At 40.5% G+C, this 21,315-nt stretch overlaps 2 protein-coding genes across 5 annotated transcripts in view; both read right to left on the bottom strand.

The window, feature by feature from the left end:
- The window catches only part of LOC135432476 (putative sodium-coupled neutral amino acid transporter 11), a 44,528-nt gene that overhangs the window by 2,594 nt on the left and 20,619 nt on the right, over window positions 1–21,315 (bottom strand). For 2 of the 4 annotated variants that reach the window (XR_010436909.1, XM_064688196.1), the window contains exons 3-7: window positions 17,865–18,195; window positions 11,548–11,607; window positions 3,554–3,862; window positions 3,208–3,322; window positions 2,813–3,065 (exon numbers count right to left, since the gene is read on the bottom strand). Coding sequence is in view for 3 of the 4 variants with exons in the window: in XM_064688196.1 (XP_064544266.1) it covers window positions 2,813–3,065; window positions 3,208–3,322; window positions 3,554–3,862; window positions 11,548–11,607; window positions 17,865–17,921 (794 nt within the window). In the remaining variant the exon portion in view is untranslated. Of the gene's footprint in view, window positions 1–2,812; window positions 3,066–3,207; window positions 3,323–3,553; window positions 3,863–11,547; window positions 11,608–17,864; window positions 18,196–18,898; window positions 18,975–21,315 lie in introns of those variants that run through there. The other 2 variants (XM_064688197.1, XM_064688198.1) reach the window with 2 other exon arrangements.
- Window positions 19,703–21,060, bottom strand: LOC135431634 (leucine-rich repeat-containing protein 34). The gene is made up of 2 exons (XM_064686862.1): window positions 20,576–21,060; window positions 19,703–20,514 (listed from the first exon to the last, which is right to left on the bottom strand). The coding sequence occupies exons 1-2, from the start codon at window positions 20,988–20,990 to the stop codon at window positions 19,772–19,774; spliced, it is 1,158 nt and encodes a 385-aa protein (XP_064542932.1). The 5' UTR covers window positions 20,991–21,060; the 3' UTR covers window positions 19,703–19,771.

The following is a 21,315-nucleotide window of genomic DNA, read 5'->3' as shown; positions in this document are numbered from 1 at the left end:
CAGAAGCAGCAGCAGCAGCAGGAGCAGAGGGAGCGGGTGTTTGGCTGGCAGCTCGAGTCAAGCGCGGGGACGACGTCGTCGCCGTTGGCAACACTGTGGCAACTGCTAACGAGTCGCCCTCGCAGTCAGCCACAAACAGAGATAGGAAGCGGCACAGATAGCGCGAGTGAGACGGCGTCTGCTGCGTGCAACAGCCACTGCGGCAAACTAATGAAAAGCCATAAAAGCCAAACAAGTGGCACACTACATTTTATGGCACTGCGCGCAGTTCAATGCCGCCGGGGTCGGTGCAAGTCGCCGCAGATTCGAAGGCACTAAAGCGCCACTTAGCACTAAAGCGGGCTGGACTCAACCTCTCAAAAAAAAAGCCGAAGAAAAAATAAGTGATGAAGCAGTAGATGTGGCATGTGGACAACAACCACAGCACTTAGCCGCCCGCCAAGGACTCTGCTCATAAATTTGCTGCCCCACGCCAGCGCCAACAAATCGTAATTAAAATGCAAATAAATCTGTGCGCGTTATTAGACAGCGTCGACAATTAAGAAAGATACATTTTTTGATAATTTTTACAAATTACCTGAAAAGGAAAGAAGGCAAACACCTTCTCTCTGCACCAGCCGAAGGAATTATATTTTACCTATATTCATTTCATTTTTATAATTCATTTACAGATTGGCGAACAACACGTAATGAAAAAAGCTCGCTCGCTGATGACTCGCATTCAGGAACGCCCTGGGCCTTCTGATTCTAACTTAAATTCGTTATTGCTTGTTTAAAAAAATAAATATCAACTGTAAATTTTAAATTCGTACGGATCCCCACGAAAAAACAAAATCAAATTGATGCCAATTGATTCTCTGGACCTCCACAATAACAAAATTGCCAATCTCTTCAAAATCGGGCTTAATTTGGCCGAGATGACCGAGATATGGCCATTTAAAGTTTTTGAACAAATTAATTTTTGCGGTTCTTTGCATTTTCCATACAGATTTGGCGAGGAAACGATCAAAACAGGTGGTTCCCAGATGACCCACATATCCTTGGTTATACCATACCATTGATATAGTCCTGGTGAACCTAAAGGACCGAATCCCTGCAAAATGCGCACGGAAACGGTCCACAAACATGTATGCTTTTTATTTCAGCCACCCCTCCTCCCTCTGGGGTTCTTAGATGACCCATATATCCTTGGTCTTACCATACCATTGATAGAGTCCTGGGGAACCTATAGTCCCAAATCCCTACAAAATTCGCTTTATAACTTTATCCACAATTAAATTAAGATTTAAAAATGAACGGTCGCAAAATGCTATTGCGCTAGACCCGGCCGTTGGCTCACATTTTTCGAATAAAAATTCAGCTGAAATACCAGGCGAACAGAAATGCCCAGCAGGTAGATGCACAGAAATTTTTTTGCAAAAATGATGACTTGCAATTTTCTTAACAGTTAACTGTTAAGCAGCTGTTATTTAACAGTTTACTGTTAATACACTGTTAGTTAACATACCACTGTTAACATCCCCTGGTAAATGGGGGCGTCCGGCTTGAACGGAAATTTGGTAAAAATACCAGGCGAACAGAAATGCCCAGCAGGTAGATGCACAGCAATTTTTTTTGCAAAAATGATGACTTGCAATTTTCTTAACAGTTAACTGTTAAGCAGCTCTTATTTAACAGTTTACTATTAAGACACTGTTAGTTAACATACCACTGTTAACATCCCCTGGTAAATGGGGGCGTCCGGCTTGAACGGAAATTTGCAAAAATTCCAGGCGAACAGAAATGACCAGCAGGTAGACGAACTAAAATTTTTTTTTAAATAAAAATTTCATTGCATACCCGCAGGCTGGAAATATATTCTTAACAGTCATCTGTTAAATCAAAGATCGCAAATTTTAATGGCATACTTTTACTGCCGCTTTTAGCAGCAGCCACAAAATTTCTGTAAACGGCCGGGCATTTTGTGACCGTTAATTTTTAAATCTTAATTTAATTGTGTATAAAGATATAAAGCGAATTTTGTTGGGATTTGGAACTATAGGTTCCCCAGGACTCTATCGATGGTATGAAAAGACCAAGGATATAGGGGTCATCTAAGAACCACAGAGGGAGGAGGGGTGGCTGAAATAAAAAGCATACATGTTTGTGGACCATTTCCGAGCGAATTTCACAGGGATTTGGTCCTTTGGGTTCACCAGGACTATATCTTTGGTATGGTATAACCAAGGATATTGAGTCAACTAGAAATCAAAGAATGGGAAGGGGTTACTACTGGAGTCGACTGAATATTCTAGGCCATGCGCATGTTTCTAGTATTCGGTTATTTAGGTTTACCTGGACTATATCTATGATATAGTTTAATCAAAGATAAATGGGTCATCTAGGAACCATCGCTTTTCATAACATTTTCGCCCGTAAGCTATTTACCAAACTAACACACAAAACATTAAAAATATTACATTTTCAAAATACTTAAGATGAGTATAAATCGGGCTCACGATGAATATCCATCGACAAGCTGATGTGCCTGATACATACGAAACTCAGGACTAATACATAGGGATAATAAGATATGTTTTCTGTTGGCTAAAATCAGATCAGAGTATGTTAATCTATAGAACAAACCATGAACTCTTAAAAGGGTAATAAGAGGAATTTGCTACTCAAAAAACTGAACTTAAACAATTCTATAACAGCCTCAGGCAATCAAATTTGTAGCCGTTTACTGTCACAAATTAAATATCCTCTAGCCAAACGCCAAACTTTTGCGCTGACTGTGATATCTTATGCATAGATATATTTATATACTCACACTTTATAGTCGCCGGAAATAAGCTTTATGATGACGGCAAACAATATGAAGACCACGCAAGCCAGACTAATGAAACTGGCGCGCGCCAGACGGGAGACGTTCTTATAGAGGCACAAAGGGACGACAACGCCGACTGTGACAAAAAAGACGACGCCCAATCGAACCGCGCCCATGGAATCGCCCCACGAGGGAAAGAAGCGTACCAGAACTTTAGACAAGGTATCGCCCACGACAACATTGTACGATATCATGGCTGTAAAATGGCAAAACTTTGTTAGTTACGTGTGCGGCGGGGATGGGGCTGGGGCTGGGAATGGAGGTGGGGATGTGTGTGCTTGCGTTGCCAAAAATTGTGGGCACACATTGATGGGATTTGGCGATTGGCGGCAACTTACCCAGAAAGGGATACATGAATTGCAGCAGCGATAGCAAATAGTAGCCGTATTTGCCATAGGCAGCCTCCATGATGCCCGGGTAGCTGAATCTGCCGCAGATGTGACCGCATCGAACCTGCAATAATAAATCGCACTTATTAGCTATCTACCTGACTCTCTTCCCCTCTCTTCTCCTCTGGCTTTTGTAAATTATGCAAATTTCTGGTCTTTTTCGTAGCGGAAATGCGTTTAATTTGCAGCACGCTGTTAACGAGACACGCATCTAATTTCCGTTTCCGCTTCCGATTCGAGCAAACCATTTGCCATTTCTCACGCCAGACCTTCGATGTCCCGGCCAGCTACTCACCATCAAAATGAGCGAATAGTCGGTTATGTAGGCGACCAGGATGAGCAGCGCCAGGCCCAGACCGAAGCCGGCGCGGTGCAGGGCATAGGGTATGCCAATGACGCCGCTGCCCACGATGGAGTTGATATAGTTGAACGATGCTTGTGGTAATGAGGACAACGTGTCGCCCGATAGCCCATCCCCTCGTTGTTGTTGTTGTTGTTGTTGCTGTTGTTGCGAGGATTGAAGCTGGCGTTGCTGCTGCTGCTGCTGTTGTTGTTGTTGCTGTTGCTGTTGCTGGCCCTGTTGCTGATGTGTCTGATGGTCGCTCTAGAGACAACGTTAAGCAAAAACAAAAGTCGTTCTATAATAGTGGGTTGGGGTCGTGTGTGTGTGTCTGAGTGTGTGTGTGTGTGTCCGCTGCGGTTCGTTTTGGCCCGCTCTATTATTGCACGTTGATTGGGATAAGAGCGCAAAATTGCTTCGAGTGCCTCTTTACATCAAAAGCAAACTGTCCTCCTGACACACGCACGCACACACAAACACGCACACACAAATACACAGACAGTTAACTCTGCGTATACGCAATTTGCAGGTGAGTTACGTATACGCAACCTTATCGTAAATTGTGGCTGCCAGCGCCAGTTACCGTGTGACGGTGTGTGTCAAAATGTTTGTGCATTCTTTCTATACCCTTACAGAGGGTATTATACATTTGCTTATCAAATGTGTAAAGCTTAGAATATGTTTATATATATTCTTGATCAGCGTAAACAGCGGAGGCGTTACGTCTACTTCTTTCTATACAAACCAGCCTCTCTCTCTCGGTTTTAAGGCTATTCTCATAAAACTTTCTCTCTGTTCCAGACAGCACAAATGTCGGCATAGATCGGATCGCCCCGCTATATCACATAGCTGCCACAGAATGATCGTTAACATATTCAGTTCTTGCATGAAGATATTGCGAAGTTGTTGCTAGTTCATGTAGAAAATGATCCTTGTTCCTATTCCTTTAACTTGTTCAGCAATCGGTTCCAATCGTTGAGAATTTAACAATTACTTTCTTATGCTCATTTCATTGCATAAGTGGTTCGCCCACAACAAACTTATAAACTAATTTCATAAATTGTACCTAATAATTAATCAAAATTCAGCAAATTCTAAATTTGACTATACTCCAAACATATTCAACAAACTATAAGCCACGGTCTACAAGGGTATTTAATCTGCGACACATTAAATAGAAGTTCTTTCCATTTTTTTGTTGTCAGTTTTATGATGAAACGCAGGAGAGAGTCGCTCAGCCCGCAGCTCGCTTGAAATTGTGGCCATAAAAGACAACTTTATAGGAAGGGCTAAAACATAAACCCAAATAAAATGCAACATCATGGCGCAAGGCCAATGTTGTGACAGCTAAAACAGACAGCATGGCTGTGCGTGTGCGAGTGTGTGCGTGCGTGTGTGTGTGTGTTAGCCAAGTTAGTGGCAGCTGAAGCGTTTACTGCATTGCGAGCGAAAACTTTTACCAGCTGTTTGCAATTAAACAAGTTTTCACTTATTTTTTCTCTGTTTGTTTTTTGCTCGCACTCGGAACTAACTTGTGCCCAGACAAACAGAGTGTAAAACGCCAAACAGCTAACAAAGTACAGTTGACGCTGCCTGGTCCTGGAGTTACGACTGCAAAAACCCCTTAAAGCAAATATTTGGCCAGAGCTACTTTGGCAAAAGCCTTCTGCCAGCAGCGGAAGCGTGTCGTGCAGCTGAGTGTGGGCGGGGGCGGGGGGGCGGTCGGTCGGGGGCGTTGGGGCATGACGCTGCGTAATGAAAATTTCCAAAAGCAAATTACGTGCGAGTTGAGTTAGTTTTCAATTCAATTAAGTGGCGACAGGTGGCAAGGGCAAGGGGGCAGCCGGCAAGTGGGGGCACGTGGCAAAAGTGCCATTAAAAATGCCATTCAGTATCAAAGCAAATGGCTAATTACGGGCTAATAATGGCTAATTACTAATTAAAAAAAAAAAACTATTAAGACTCTTTGCGCTACATAAAGAGACAAAGCAGCCGAAAACGTAACCCAGCTCAAGGATGGGCCGGGTCAGGATAGGCTAGTCAACTAAAATTGCAAAGTGTCCTGCCGCAAAACAAATTGCGGCCACAAATAGAGAGGGAGGGGGGAGGGGGAGAGAGAGGGAGGAAGGGCCAGCTTTTGCTCGTTAAGCTGCCAGCTTAAAACGCTCGAGGGCTGCCTCAAATCCTGCCTTGTTGCCGCTTTTTGTGGCACACGTCAGCGACTGATTGCCACATTTAAATGTCTAATTTGCAACGCGCTTGTTATTGTCATCTTTTACGAGCGGCAATTAGCTTACAGCTCTGCTTACTGGCATGTTTAACACACACAAACCGTTTTTTCTTCTTTTTTTAAAGCGTTTTACTTATCATTCGAATTGAAAGCGAAAAAAGGTTGTCAAAACACAACGCATACGAAATGTAAAGGCTGCGACAGGTGCCTGCCTACACTCGAATGATATTTATTCAACAAATATAACACTCTTGCCGCAAATGCTGTCAGCCCTAAAAGGCAGAATAAGAGGAAAAAGGTTCGTTCTGATAAGACGACGACACGAATTCCTCGAAATTATTATGCGAGCTTTTTATACCCTGAACCCATTGAAAATGGTTAAAAAGGGTATAATGTATTTGTGCAAATGTATGTAACAGGCAGAAGAAAGCATCTCCGACCCCATAAAGTATATATATATTCTTGATCAGCATCAATAGCCGAGTCGATCTAGCCATGTCCGTCTGTTTGTCCTTCCGTCCGTCTGTCCAACCGTCAGTTTGTCCGTCTGTTCGTATGTATGAACGCAAGGATCTCAGAACCTATAAGAGCTAGAGAAATTTTAACTGTAGGTCCTCCTAGTCCGCGTGCAGATCGAAAAAATCGATATCGAAATCCTGTCTTTTGGGCAATTTCGGTAAATAATATAAGCTAGAGTCAGCAAACTTGACATGTAGCTGCTAGAATAGTATATATATATCAAGTATCTATCATTTTATGCCTATCGCCTGTTGGAAGAAGAGGGTTCAGGGTATCCCCTAGTCGAGAGCTCCCGATAAGTACCTCTTACTTGTATCTTTTTGTGCATATTTAATATTTACTCTTCGCTGGTTTTTGAGCATTTATTTATTTGCACATCTTTTACACGCACGGCACTCAGCTTTGTACAGTCCTTTTTTTTGCAGACCAAAAAAAATAACTCAAAGCTTTCAGCTCTTGTTAACATTGTGTCCTGCAAAATCGTATTAATAATTTGTCAGCCGTTGGCAAGCTCCCTGCCTGGCAATTAAAGCGCGCAATCCAATTAATTTCCCAAAGAGCAGAAAAGTACAAAAATGGCAGAAACGAGAAATCATGCAAAAATAAAACGTACAAAAAAATGGCAACCTGTACAGGTCGAAACCCAATTGAGCCAAAGCGTGTGAAGCGCAAAAAGGCAACAAAAACAAAAAAAAAAAACAAACAGAAATTACAAATAAGAGACAAGTCGAGGCATGCTCGACTTTGCTATGAGCTACAGTCAAGATTATATAAAGTTAAGGGAAATGATAAATATAATTAAATATATAATGTATAATAATATATATTCCATAGGAAATTCAAATGAAATGCCATTATGGAATATATTTTATTATTTATTGTGTATCAATTATATATTAAATTATAGTTATTATTTAATATGTATATTTATATAATATAATATAATATATAATAAACTATATTCCATAATGACACTTCATTTGAATTTTCCCCAGGAAAGTTTAAGTTAATTAAGTTACACAAAGTCCTAACAGACATGTTACCCAACATACTTGGTTGACCCTATATAAAGATATATAAAAATGATTTTTGACAAATTTGTAAACATAATTAACTATCTTTTAACCCTATCTAAACTTAAACTATATCTTTTCGGCAGGCACAAATGAACAACTGAATTTATAGTAAAACAATATGCCTCTTTGAGTTTTGTGTAGTGTGCTTCAGGCTTCTGACCAACACACACACACACACACACACACATCCAATTGCAGAGTATATAGCATATATAGCATATTAAAGTTCGAGAAAAATGTGCAGGCATTGCCTTTAATTTACACACACAGAGAGAGAGAGAGAGAGAAACAGCAGACTGGGCTGTAAGCCAGGTACACGTTTCTAATAAAGGGCAAACATTGTCTAAAGCAAACACAAATACAAACACAAACACACACAAACACACACACACACACACTCTCAGTCAGAAAATGGCAAAGGCAGCCAATAGAAGTGCTTCAGTTGGGAAGCAAACAAACCTTTTCATGCATTGCACGATTTTAATTAATAATATTCATGTTGCTGAGAACCAACTCATTTGCCAGCAAGTGGAGCTGCTCGTTGGAGCGCACAGCACAGCAAACACACACACACACACTCGCACACACACCTGGCTAGAGCATGTCAAAAATGAAACCTGCACAATTTGTTTGCCTAATGAAATTAGGCGCGCGCGCGTGGGCGTGGCAAGGCCCGCAAACAAACCAAAAATAAAAAACTGGACACTGAAAACGTGCCGGTCGCGCGCAGCGGTAAAACGTGTGGAAAAACGTTTAGACGCAAATGTCAATACAATGCGAAGGGCCCAAATGCCGCAGGTGTTGGATAAAGGGGGGAGGACAGGGGGTGGGGGGGGGGGGGGGGGGGGGGGGGGGGGGTTTGGAGCGGCATAAGAGGTGCTGCAATTAACATGCGCTAATCAAAAATGTCCAACCACAATTATGCGCATGGCAAAAATGTCGAGCGCAAAAACTGCGCTTTTTTGTGGGACATTTGGCAGGAGGCTTGTTGACTTGTTAATGTTGTTGTTGTTCCTTTTGTTGTTGTTGCTGTTGCTGTTGTTGCTGTTGTTGTTGTTGTTGTTGTTGTTGCTGTTGCACATGCAGATAAACAAACAAGCCCGCAGAGGCCACAACAACCCCAACCAAACCCAGTCTCAAAACAGCTACGTAAACACAAAACCAGACAGCACGAAAAAAGAAGAAATAAAAAGCGTTTGGGCACGCCGAAAATTTAATGCCCTTCTTGGACATGTGGCTTAGAAATGTCTTTATACAAAATCTTAATCTGCTATCGATTCTTGCTATAGGCGCCATATCATTAAGTTATTCGATTTGAAACGATTTTGCAGTTAGGTTGGGAAAACAGAAAAGTTCGAAATAGCTCAGCTTGCTCAAGTTTTCTACAAAGACAGATAACCACAAAAACAGATAGCTTCGAAAAAAAGATAAGTAAAACTTATTTGTCGACCAATTCATATGGATTTTATAGGATATAATAATCCAAAGTTGATTAGATCTGGCTCATATGTAAGGAGCATGGTAGAATTTTAGTTAAGATATCTTGAAAAATAGAAAAGACTTTCAAACAAGAACTTATCTTTCGACCGATTCTGTCCATACAGATATATGATATAAGTTTATAAAATATTGCTCAAATGTAAGTAGCATGGTACAATCTTCGTTAAGACATCTTGAAAACAAAAAAAAAAAGATTACCAAGCAAGAAATCAATTTTCGATCAATTCTTTCCATATAGTTGTATGATATCATATTCCAAAGTTGATAAAATATTGCTCATATAAGCTGGACAAAAAAGTTTTACAAACAAGAACTTAATACTTAATCAATTATTTCCATAGCTTATATATGATATAGCAGTCCGATTAGGTTGATTTCAACATGAGGTGGAACTGAGCTAAGTATTGTGACTAGTTTATAAAGAAACAAATAGACAGACAGACAGACACACGGACTTGAGTTTAATACCTCGACTATTGATACTGCTCAAGAATACATATACTCTATCTATACACATACCCGTGACATCTCCTTCCGTTGCACATTTGCTGAAAAAGTTAAAGGTCCCTTCTCGAACACATAAAAAGGACTCTCTCTTCCTCTCTCTCTCTCCCTCCCTCTCTTTGACCTTCTGCTGCCACTTCTGCTGTGGCCTTTTGTCTTGCGTTAACTGTTTGCTTTTTCGATCGGCTTGCTGTTAAATTTAATTTGATTTTGTCGAACACCAACAACACAACTTGGCAATTAATAAGTTATTTATTTTTATGCTTTTAACAAAAGTTTTGTTAGCTTCAAATAAAGCGCACATAAATTAACAAGAAAACTTTTCGTTTTGTCAGTTCGTTTGGGGGGGGGGCATATTGTTAAAGAAGGCATTGCCAATTTGCGTTTGTTGTTGGCCTTCGGAGCTGCCATTAGTTGGGCAAACAATCAGCTACTTGCTGTTGGCCTGGCTTTTACATTCATTCTGACCATGGATTCTAGTTTCCCTTTTTTTTTTTTTTTCTGCTACATTTTTGCCTTGTTCTTAATGTTGAGCTTGTTTTGCTCTGGTTTTCTTTCGGACAGCCTTGTTGGGCCTTATGCCAATGCCAACATTTTCAGTGTGAGCCTGTGAAAACAATGCCTACACCAACACTGACACATGCACACACACACTCCCACACACACACTCCCACACACACACTCCCACACACACACACACACACACACGCACACATTTGCTATGCATAGTCATACAAGAGCATATCAAATTACACAAATTTTTTTCTCCCATTGTCCTCAGCAAAACTGAAATTTTCTGCACACTTTTCGTACGCATGTAAAAAAAAGAAAAATGCAGCAGCTCCTAACTTTAAAATTGCTATTAATTCCTTTAGAACATTTCAAAAGCTCTCAAGTAATTTAAGAGCTAACTTTCAAAAGAAGATGTTGTCTTTTAAAAACATACTCAAGCTATTTGCATATGTAATATAGATTCATTTTATATAGATCGCAGTCGTGAATAGCTTTTAAGCGAAAAGACTTTAGCTGAAAATTGCAGACTTAAAAATTCTATATAAAATAAATCAAATAGTATTCACTTCAAGGTATTACAATATATTCTATTTAGCACGAACCGCAGACTCAAACGAATAAGTTTAATAAAGCATATTAGAACCAATTTAAAGGCGAGACGCTGGTTCGAATCGTGAAATTTTCGAGGCTTGACTTTGATTGCTAGCTTTATCTTGATAATAAATCTACATGAATATAATAATTAATATCTTTATTTGGCGCTGGAAGCAAAACTTATTTAATGACTGTGAAGAACTTTTCGATGCTGCTTAAGCACATTTTATATCTTAAAAACATTTATTCTTCCCGTTGTATTTTCTCTTTTTATACATTATGGTTAGCTAAGAACAAAGCGCTTAAGCTCAAGCCTGCACTCAAGTTTGGCACGAATTTATTTAATCGCAATTTTCTTTGCTTGTAACTTTTGACGAGTTCGGCCCCAAGAGCTCTGACTTATGGAAACATAAAATAAAAACTTAAATACTTTTAAGCCACTGAATTATTTAACAATCTAAGCAGAACAAAGGCAACAGTTGACGTTTTTTTAAATTTATTTTTTGACATTTTCTCACAAATTTGGCTCGGGGTTCGTTAATATGGCATACTATATAAGAAACAAGTAGAAGAAAAGGTCAAAGGCGGTAAAAGGAAGAAAGAAAGTTAAATTGCACTTCATTTTTCAACATCAGCTGCTGCGTCTCAACTGGTCGCTGGGAGTGGCAACGATTTTAATCAACTAAAATTGAAATGAAATTTAATAAGGAGAGGCGCCAGTCCACAGTCGACAGTCGACAGGCAGGCCGGAGCCGTACACACAGGACGCGTCAGGCGGCAAAAATTGTGAAATGAGGAAATTCTTTGATGCCCGACGACCAAGAGCAGCAATTTTCCGAGAAGGTTGCGGCCAATGCCACAAATTTTAGCGCCCCCCCCCCCCCCCCTCTTTTCCTCTCCCTCTGACTGTGTGTGTGTGTGTGTGAATTTAATGGATATGAATGTGGAATACGAATACATATGCCGAAATGTCGATTTGCATGTTGATGCAGGAAATGTGGGTCAAACATTACCTTCATTAAATTGTTGAAGTCGTCGAATGCATAAGCCTCAGCTGCGGACACATCGCTGCCCTGGATGTTTTTTTTTGTTGAAAAAAGTCAAAAATCAAATTGTTAGCCATTTAATTGGGTTCGGTTGGGAGGCGTGCAGTCCTTTGGCTATGCAGCGTGCGATTTATGCGCGGACTCGTAAAATAACATGCGCCATCAAAATATGCATTGCATACCGAATAAACAGCGAACAGTAATAAAAAAAGAGGTAATAACAATTTATTTCGCATGCCAAATATATACGTAGATGGAAACACGTGTTTTTGTTGCTCTACACCCTGTACACATAAAACTGGGTAGCATGGGGAGTGTGCTTCAATTTGTGCTGTTGTGTGTAACAGGCAGCAACTATTTACACTCTTATATAGCCTTTATTTCCGAAGTAAAATTTATATATATATATACGATATATGATATATGTCTACGCTAAGGCTCTAACCAGTTGCAGACACCACAAAAATGAATTCTGTTATGTTCGCTTTGCTTTTCATGTTGCTTGGCGCTTGTAATTCTCAACAAGTTGAAGCTTCGAAGGATAACACTTACAGAGTTGATAGCAAGCTCTGCTTAAGCTACATTCGGGCAATTCTTGATCTACACAGACATCCTGCTCTTTTTTGGAAGTTTCTTTCTACTTGTTGGTAATTATTTATACACAAATTAAAAACAACTTTGACACCGAGTCGCTTAGCTTAATAATAGTTGATGTACCTAAAAGATAATATAACATACACAATATGTTACCTTAGATCTATCTATAATCTTGCTTAGACCCCCATCTCCCATTACTATCTTTCTAGCCCATCTATTTAATAACATTTAATTTAACTTATAATGAATATTGTTTTTTATCCCAATTCGTCTATATACATCACACATTTACTTTCTCTATTTAATAACTTTTTCCTTCCTTTTGTTTAGTTGGCTTTTAGGCTTTTAGCTTTGAATTTTTCTATTTTCATGTATTAAATTCTTAGTCAACACCTATTTTGTCGCCCATCAATAAATAATAACCAAATAAATAAACATACGGGGTATCTAGGAGGCAAGAATTCAGATATAACAACATTTGCACTTGTTTTATGTGGAAACGCGGCTCAGCCCAATGGGCTTGTTTCTGCTATTTCCCGCTCCGCAACTTTGGATGGGTATTTTTATTTCGTTTCTTGTTGCCGATATTATTGTTCCGCGTCGCCGTCAGTTACCGAGCTACTGTATACAAATACGGAGCGCTACAGAGTTGGCCCCGAGCGCATTTGTTTTTATTGTTTTGGCACCAGACACACACAAACAAACACACACACGCACACGTTGAATCCATCAGCGAGGCATAAAATCGGCATGGACGTGAAATCGAAACCATTTAAAGCAGCAGCAAAGCCCTCCCCAGAGAAAAGGGCGGAGCAGCTGGGCCGAGGGGACAGCCGCGGGCATGGCATTCGCTTTGGGCCGTGGCAGGCGCACCTTAGCAAACGCTTTTTTTTTTGCTGGCACTCGCACTTGTCCATTTCTTTTTTTTTTTTTATGTGCGGCTTGAGATTTTTATTGCCCAGATAATGGCTAAAAAATCTTTGGCGACAGCTGTTGCATGCTACATAAAATAGACAAATATGCGATATGACATATCTTGACAGAAGTCGGGTGCAATAATTCAGCTGCTCGCTTCGACATTTGTGGCATGTGCAACATGTGTGGCATTGCATAACACACGGCACTCGGACCCAGCTCTGTGTGCTTGCAATTGGATTTGATTTGTGTTCAATTCAGTGCACCAGACACGCCCACAAGCACACAGACAGCCCCTTGACATACATGCACTTAGTCACTGTCAGTGTCAGGAAAAAGACGCTGACTTTGATTCTGACGCAGACGTCGCCGTCGCCCTCGACACTGGCCTGTAAATTGTTTAAAATAGTTTTCTTCCTTGATCAATTGTCAATGGGCCAGGGCCAAGAGTCGGGGATGTGGCCATTCAATTAGGTCAATTTTTAGTTGGCTTTAATGCAGTACACTTGGGCACTCGACGGGCTTCACGTTGCGCATACGACACGTTGTGCAGCTAACAATTTGCATTCCCGCACACTCCTTAAGGCGTTCGCAAATGTCAAAAGCATTCAGCAAATGCGGTCAACCGTGGCGTATACTTAATATTGTGTGCTTCTATATTTAGACGCAGAGGCCAGAGGCTTTTCTACTATGCACATTAAATCTGTTATGCAGACATCAAAGAGACCTATAGAACAGCTGGCTTTGTCGCAGCCTTAACTGCACAAACTAAACTATCGGAGCAAGTTCCTGTTGCTTAGTTATATTGTTGGGAATTATTGATAAAAGGGATACATAAAGTTGAGTTTTGGTGAAATAAAAAATATTTCTTGACCAACTACAAACATTATTACGTTGTTTGCCTATTGCGAGTAGAAAAACCCAGATCTTTAAATTATGTTCGTTTTTGGCCTATCAATTGGCTATTCAGCAATTTTAATTGGCAGTCAATATTTATTTCTTAAACTTGCCAAATCAGGCCTCAAATTAAATGACAAAATTAGGTTTTAATTTTAAAATCACGATTTTTAGGTTCCCATCGTCGAAATTTCCCAATAGGTCGAAATTTCCCTCACCCATAACTCGGCCAAAACTTTGGCTTTTTTTTTCATGGTTTGAGCTCTAGATCAATTTGGCATCTAAATCTGGCAGCATTATTTTTAGTTACAATTTGTGTGAAAAACTCGATTTCATATACTTGAAATACAACACACACTAGAATCCTGTTCCGCTTTGACCCGCATTAGAAAAGAGTTTTTCTATCAAGGTAAACCGATAAATTTACTCGCTAATTCTAATGTAGATAACATATGTATGTAAAACACTAACATTCCTTCAAAATCTCAGCGATATTTAAATAAGAATATGAATAGAAATATAACCTATTACCTTAAATCTAAGAAAAACAATGTTTAAAAGTAAACAAGTGTTCAAACTTCTTACATTGAAGCACATGCTCTCATCTAGCTGAAGGCTCTGGCAGCTATTTAACTCTATGAATCGTTTAAATAAATAAATATTCTCCCACATTATTTTCCAAGAAGTTAAAGCCGGGAAATATGTAAATCATAAAGCTCACAAATCATATTACAGCATAATTTGATCAGCCCGAAGTCAACTCTTTCTTCCTACAGCTAGTCTGACAAATTGTTGGCTTAGATATCGAGTGCCGTAATACTTGGAAATGTGGGCAATATATGCGAAACAGGTGTATTTGCACCTGATGCACGTCTTGGCACAAGCGCTGCGCTCGCATTTGTATGCAGCTGGCACAAGTTGCCGCAGACGACATTGATTTCTGTTATCGCAACTTGTTGGTGGGGGAGGCGGGCGGGCATGGCACCTAACAGGGGGGGACGGAAAGGGTTCTAAGGTCGCCTGCTGAACAATGCGAGTGCCGTTGAGGTTTTTATTTGATATTTAAACAATGCGAATGCCGCCTGACTGCCAAGACACTGGGGCTCGTCGTCGTCATATCCTGGCAAGGCCTGCCTTAAGGTCACACATCCAGGCCACATGCCATGAATATTAAGCGGCGATTAAGCGGGAGCACATGCCAGATGCCACATGCCGCATGCCGCATGCCGCATGCCACATGCTGTTGCATGGCCATCATAACAATGCTGCAGCACTCATCAGTATGTGCAGCAGGCGTCATAAATGCCGCAAGTATGTGTCTCTCTCTCTCAGTGTTGTGTAATTAAAGCTTAAGACGCGCGCGCGCGCGACTTATCGATTTTATTATCATCATCAGAGCTGCAGCGTCCCAAGGGCGCTGCCTTCAGATTTGCCACGCCTAATTAAATTTTTGGATTATATCCATAGCTATATATAGTTTTTCCTTCTTCTTTCGGCCCAATTCCCCAGACAGACAAAGCAACTGATAAATTACGCGCAGCCGGCAAAGGTCGCAGCACACACAATAAATAAGGAGCATGTCATAAGGTTGCAAGTTTTTGGTGCTTTCGAAGGCACACACACACGCACACCCACACACACACACACCCACACACATGTCCCTTCATTAATCATAACAATGTGTATTGCATGTGATTTATTAATTTGCCTGCGAGCAGACTTTGCAGACAATATGGAAACGTATTGAGTTATCACTCAATCAAAACTGTATTAGCTAACCAGCTGCTGTTGCTGTTGTTGTTGTTGTTGTTGTTATGTGGTTTCCAATGTGTCATTGTCTTAATGCCCCGAGCGTGTGTAATTTGCGTGCTTCGATTTTTGTTGTTGTTGTTGCGCCGTCATCGCCATTAAAGGACCCCGAAAACAAATTGATTTCATTCATGATTTAACAGTTTGCTCGATTGGGCGCACACGCAAGCCAATTGCCAAGATTTTCCCCCACAGATTGTTTATTTGCACAGTTTTATGTGCAACGCACACACACACACACGAGCACACACACGCACACACCAGCAAAACTCTAATGAATTTTGTGTCAGGCTAACCGCCAGCCAACCCCCAGCGAGGCTCCGTTTTGTATTCATTTTAACAATCTTAAGGGATTATCGGCGCGTCAATACACACAAACACATATATATTTATGCATATATCAGTTTATATATGAATATATATAAATGTATTCGCATAATGTTACATATGTTCTTGTGAAAATACCGTTGGGGTTTTCATTGGAATTTATTTCGCACAGCATTCATGCATATATGTATGTACATATGCAAATCGAAGCTGTCCGCGTGAGAAGACGTGACTGCACATGTGTAAGTTAAAGCCTGAGCCGCAATTAAAATGTAAATTCATTAAATGCTTTTGATTAACATATATATTATAATTATTCAATAATTGAGTGGAACCTTATGTTCGGTATCAGAAGATATAGTAAGCATATAATATATATTAAATATATGAATTATATATATTAGTTATATATTCTAGATATGAAAAATATATATTATATGTATATTCTATATATTCAATGAATATATTATATAAAATATATATTCTATATACTTAATATATATCATCTTGATCTATCAGGGCAGTAAGCCAAGAAATATGTCAGGGATTCGGTTCACGCTTCGAACCGATTCCCAGTCTTTAAACTCGCTGAGCAGAACTGGTTTTTCCTATGCTGGAACCAAGTTTCTGGCTCTTTTCATACATTATCGAAATTTAAGTAAAAATATTCAATATTTTCCTTAAAATGGCATATTGCACTGAAAATAACGCAAGTCGCACACATTTTCCCATATTCACAAGATGTAGGCTAATTTTGATTTCAGCTCAAAACTGGCATCTACCAGTTATAGTAAGGTAAATGCAATAATTAATTCTCGATGTCGGTTTGCGGTTCGGTTTTTTTTTCGCACGTCCGAGCTCAAACTAATTCGTTATAAAACTGCTTCGCAGCTTTCTTATTTAGAAACTTCTATAAAAGACTTTCTAAATTTCAGTACACCTTAAATATAAACCAAATTCAATCTGATCAGAGTACTATTTGCAATATATGGCCATATATGCCTGCAATATTTACGACTACGTGACTATTTCCCCAACGTGACTTTCGTGCTGCCCGAATTGGCGGCAACTCGCATTTCCCAGTGAAAGCAGCTAAAACCAGACACAAATTGATTGATTGACAATGCATTTTGGTTATTAATATTGCATGTGCATGCTGTGAACAAGATGAATACTAGATGGAGATAAATAAATAAGTACCTTATGTGCGCAGCTATATTATATGTTAAATGCGAGAACTGTGAAAACTGAAGCATATATTTATTTGTTCATGCATAAAGATTGATTTAAATGCATGTTGAAAATGTCCGATAATCTGTTCAAGCGAAAAGCAATTAATTCATTTGGGTAAGGACATGCATTGAAAACTACATTAAGCATACGCCATGTGGCCCAATAAATGCTTGACAAGTGCCAAAAAAGTGTTCAGAAATTGGCTAGATAGATTTGCTCAGTAATTTAGTTAGCTTGCTAAAAGTAATTTGTGGTTAGCTCTTGAGAGAACAACAAATTACGCACTCGTCGGGCAGCTGACTGTGCTTGAAGCGCAGCCATTGTGGCAAGTTAATGAGCGCAATTGCTTGCAATTAAGGTGCAACAATGGCAACAAAAGCGCGCCAAGCACTGAGCACAAATTGAAGCACCGAAAATGCTTCCGGCCTCAAAAATGCATGCAATTTATTGTATGTGTGTGTGTGTGTGTGGGTGGTTGCTATTTAGAACATGTGGCATCCACTCACCTGCCGTTGCAGTATGTAACTGAATTCCGTTGCCGTGTTGCGTCGACTGTCGTTCATTCTGCTGGCCGCCTTCTGAGCGTCTTCTGCAAGTTTTATGGCCGAAAAAAGTTTTGACAGCAACTGCCTTAGTTTTGGTTTTGTATTCAGCTTCTGGTTTAGCTACGCCTTGCTTTGTTTGGTTTGTCTTACGTTCAGTTTAGTTAAGTTAATTCAAGTTGAGTTTTAGTTTTAGGTGGGTTTTCGGCGTCTGGATTTCGCAGTGGCACTTGACTGCATTCGGCTAGCAGGCGAAAATGCTATTTAAAAACTCATTTAACAAAACATCAGTTGCCTGAGAATGTCGTGAAAATACAACAAAAGAAAAGATTCATAAATAAAATGAATTAAAGAAAACGTGTACAACAAATTGGGCACATTAAGCTGAGGAATGTGCATATAAATATTGAGTATACTTTGAAGAGAGCTCAGAGCAAAGTCTAGAGTTTAGGCTCTAAATAAGTGTATTCAGTATTATTGTTAACTTTTTGTATTAATATTTATATTATTAATGTTCAATTACAACTCTTAGAAAATGTGTGTGTCGTGTTCAAATTCAATAAATAAATATATAGGGAAAATATATAAAAATAATCTCAACATTTAAATAAAAATTAAAGCCAACTTTTTTATATGGTAATTATTTAAAATGTTATAAGTAAGCGCTTTAATAATTTCCCATATATTATAAATTAAAATGAATATTAAAATAAAAACTTTGAATAAACTTTAGCTGCAACACTTTCGTTTAATTGTTATTTGCCCAATTCACATAAATTTGGCTGCAACACATTCACTTTCAATTGCCGCACAGTTCAAAGCATTCGCTTGCTTTCAGCTGCTGCACAAGGAGAACAACAATAATAGAACAACATTTACAATAAAAGCAACTTTTATAACAAGTCACTTGAAAAGTGCATTAATATTCATTGAACAACCCTTTTGTAATTGAATTATTTTTTGAAAACATTTTCCCTGTCGCTTGCAGTTTCATTTACTTTTACGGTTTGATTTCGAGCGTTTTCGATTTGGTTGCGAATTGGTTGCTTCGACGCTTTCGTTGAGACTGCTGCAATACAAATATATTGCGAAACTCTCAACAAGGAAAACGTTGGCGTCGTCCTCGTCGTCGTCGTTGTCGTTGTCGTTGTCCTGTCGTCTGCCGATGTTGTCCTCGTCTCGCGTTCTATTTGCCGTTGAAGTTTTGTGCTCAATGCTTCGCAGCTGTTTGCTGCGCATTATGTTGTTGTTGTTGCCATTTGACTTTGAAATCGCCAACAATAATGCACACACATACAGGCACACGCACGCACACACACACACACACACAGACACACACACACACACACACACACACACAGCACTGGCTGCGCGCTCACAATAACAACAAAACAAGCCGGAAACGAAAGCGAAAGTTGCCAGACCGTCAAGTCAAGTGTTAGACAGCGGAAAACTGACAAACAACGCCGAGAAGGCAGCTACCAATTTAGCTGGACATATGCAAATTTTATATAATTTTCCAACACATAAAAAAAGAAGTGTTTTTAACTAAAAACTAACGGTTATGCTAGTGATTGCATAAAGTAGAAGCAGTCTGGCAACGCTCTGCCTTGGCAGTTCATTCATATTTGCAAGACAACAACAGCTACAAAGAGAGCGAGAGAGAGGAGGAGGGGGAGGGGGAGAGAAAGCCGCGCGTGAGAGCAGCTTTGTGCATGTGCTTTGCAAAGTTGCGCAAAGCTTTTGCCAGATGGCGCTGCACCCGGAAAAGGCGGTTACCAAATCAGCTTAAAGGAACTGCATTGTTTTATATCACACTTGACTCGAATTTCTCTATTAAACGCAGCTCAATTAGAAAGAAACACAATTTTTTAGCGCCAGGGCACAACACGATAATCCTGCAACGCCTCATCGAACGTATAGCTAATGTCGATCGTCTCCTGCCGCACCACCTTGGCATCCAGCAGCCGGCGTAAAATCATGGCGGTGCGTCCATCATACTGATTGCCGTACAGCTGCAGTCGCTTAATGCGACACGGCTTCTTCAGGGTCAACAGTATAAGACTAATTGCCTCGGCGCCAATTTGATTGTCATTGAGATACAAATGCTGCAGCATGTTACAGGAGCTTAAGTACATGGCCACCCATTCGCCGCCATGTGTGCCAATTGTATTGCCGCTGATATCGAGCAGCTCCAGGTTGCCGCCCTGCGCAATGCCGCGCATGAGAAACAGGGCGCCGTCGGCGGCTATCAGATTGTGGGCGAGATTGAGTTTGCGCAGCGAACACTTCGGGCTCTGCAGATACTCGGCAATAGCCTCCATATCCTGGGCCACGAATTCACACAGTTGCATCGTCAGCTCTGTCAGTTTGTTCTGCATCAGGAGCGAGCCAACTATCGAGATAATCTTCTCGGTGTCCAGCGTCAATTTGTCGCCCAACAGGCGATTGGCTATAAAGCAACGCATGCTGGCCGACTTGTGCACCCCGTCCGCCACAATGGCAAAGTTATATTGGGTCAAATTGCAGCTGGACACGTCAAGGGTATGCAGCGTATTGCTGGCCAGGAGAAATTCACGCAACATGCTCGCAGTCTTTGGACTAAGGGGTGTGCCTGCATAGTTGGGCTTAGCATTGAGTGGCCTTCACACACACACACACACACACACACTTACCCTCGAGGCTCAGTTGGCGCAGCTTCATCTTCTGCACATTGAGGCGCATCATCACAAAGAACTCAACCGGCAGCCGCATCAGCTTCAGCTCAATCTTTGGCACGTTCTGCAGCGAGCGCACAAAGTCCTGCACCAGACGCGCATCCCAAATACTTACAACCACGCTCGAAATGAAGACGGACTTCAAGCGGCGCTGCTGCAAATAGTTGACAATGGTGCGAAAATCACGTATACAATGATAGCCGCGATTCATGCGCTCCTCAAAGTCGAGCCGGCGAAACTGAAAGTGCTCGTACGGACGCTTATCGTACTCGCGATGCCAACAGTAGAGCAACAGTACGGGAAAGGTGCGACCCTTGATGATCGTTGGCTCCTGGCATTTGGTGGCATCGTGTACGCAGGGTATGTCACACATTTTACAAATTTTATGTATATTATGTATTTATGTTGAACTAGTTTTCAATTAATGGCAAATGGAGCGGAGATTGAGACTGGGTTATATTTGAAATCTGGATATACTTTTAACCCCTTATTCGGGATCTGATCACGGATGAGCGAATCCTAGGCTTATATAATTTTGCTGCTAAGAGCAGGACATAAGCAAAAGCGTGGTTCTTACTTTTCTCTTTTTTTGTCTCTATAATTTATAGAATAGATTGTTGTTGTTTGCGAATGAGAAAGTTGGCAGAAATAAAGGCGAAACCTACTTCTAATGTTGCTGTGGCAACTCTGGCCAACTC

This window comes from Drosophila montana, unplaced genomic scaffold (genome assembly GCF_035044405.1).
Source record: "Drosophila montana isolate Dmon_TW-CO22-7 unplaced genomic scaffold, ASM3504440v1 contig_3200_1, whole genome shotgun sequence".
Classification (NCBI taxonomy): domain Eukaryota; kingdom Metazoa; phylum Arthropoda; class Insecta; order Diptera; family Drosophilidae; genus Drosophila; species Drosophila montana.
This window is presented reverse-complemented; position numbering and strand designations above follow the sequence as displayed.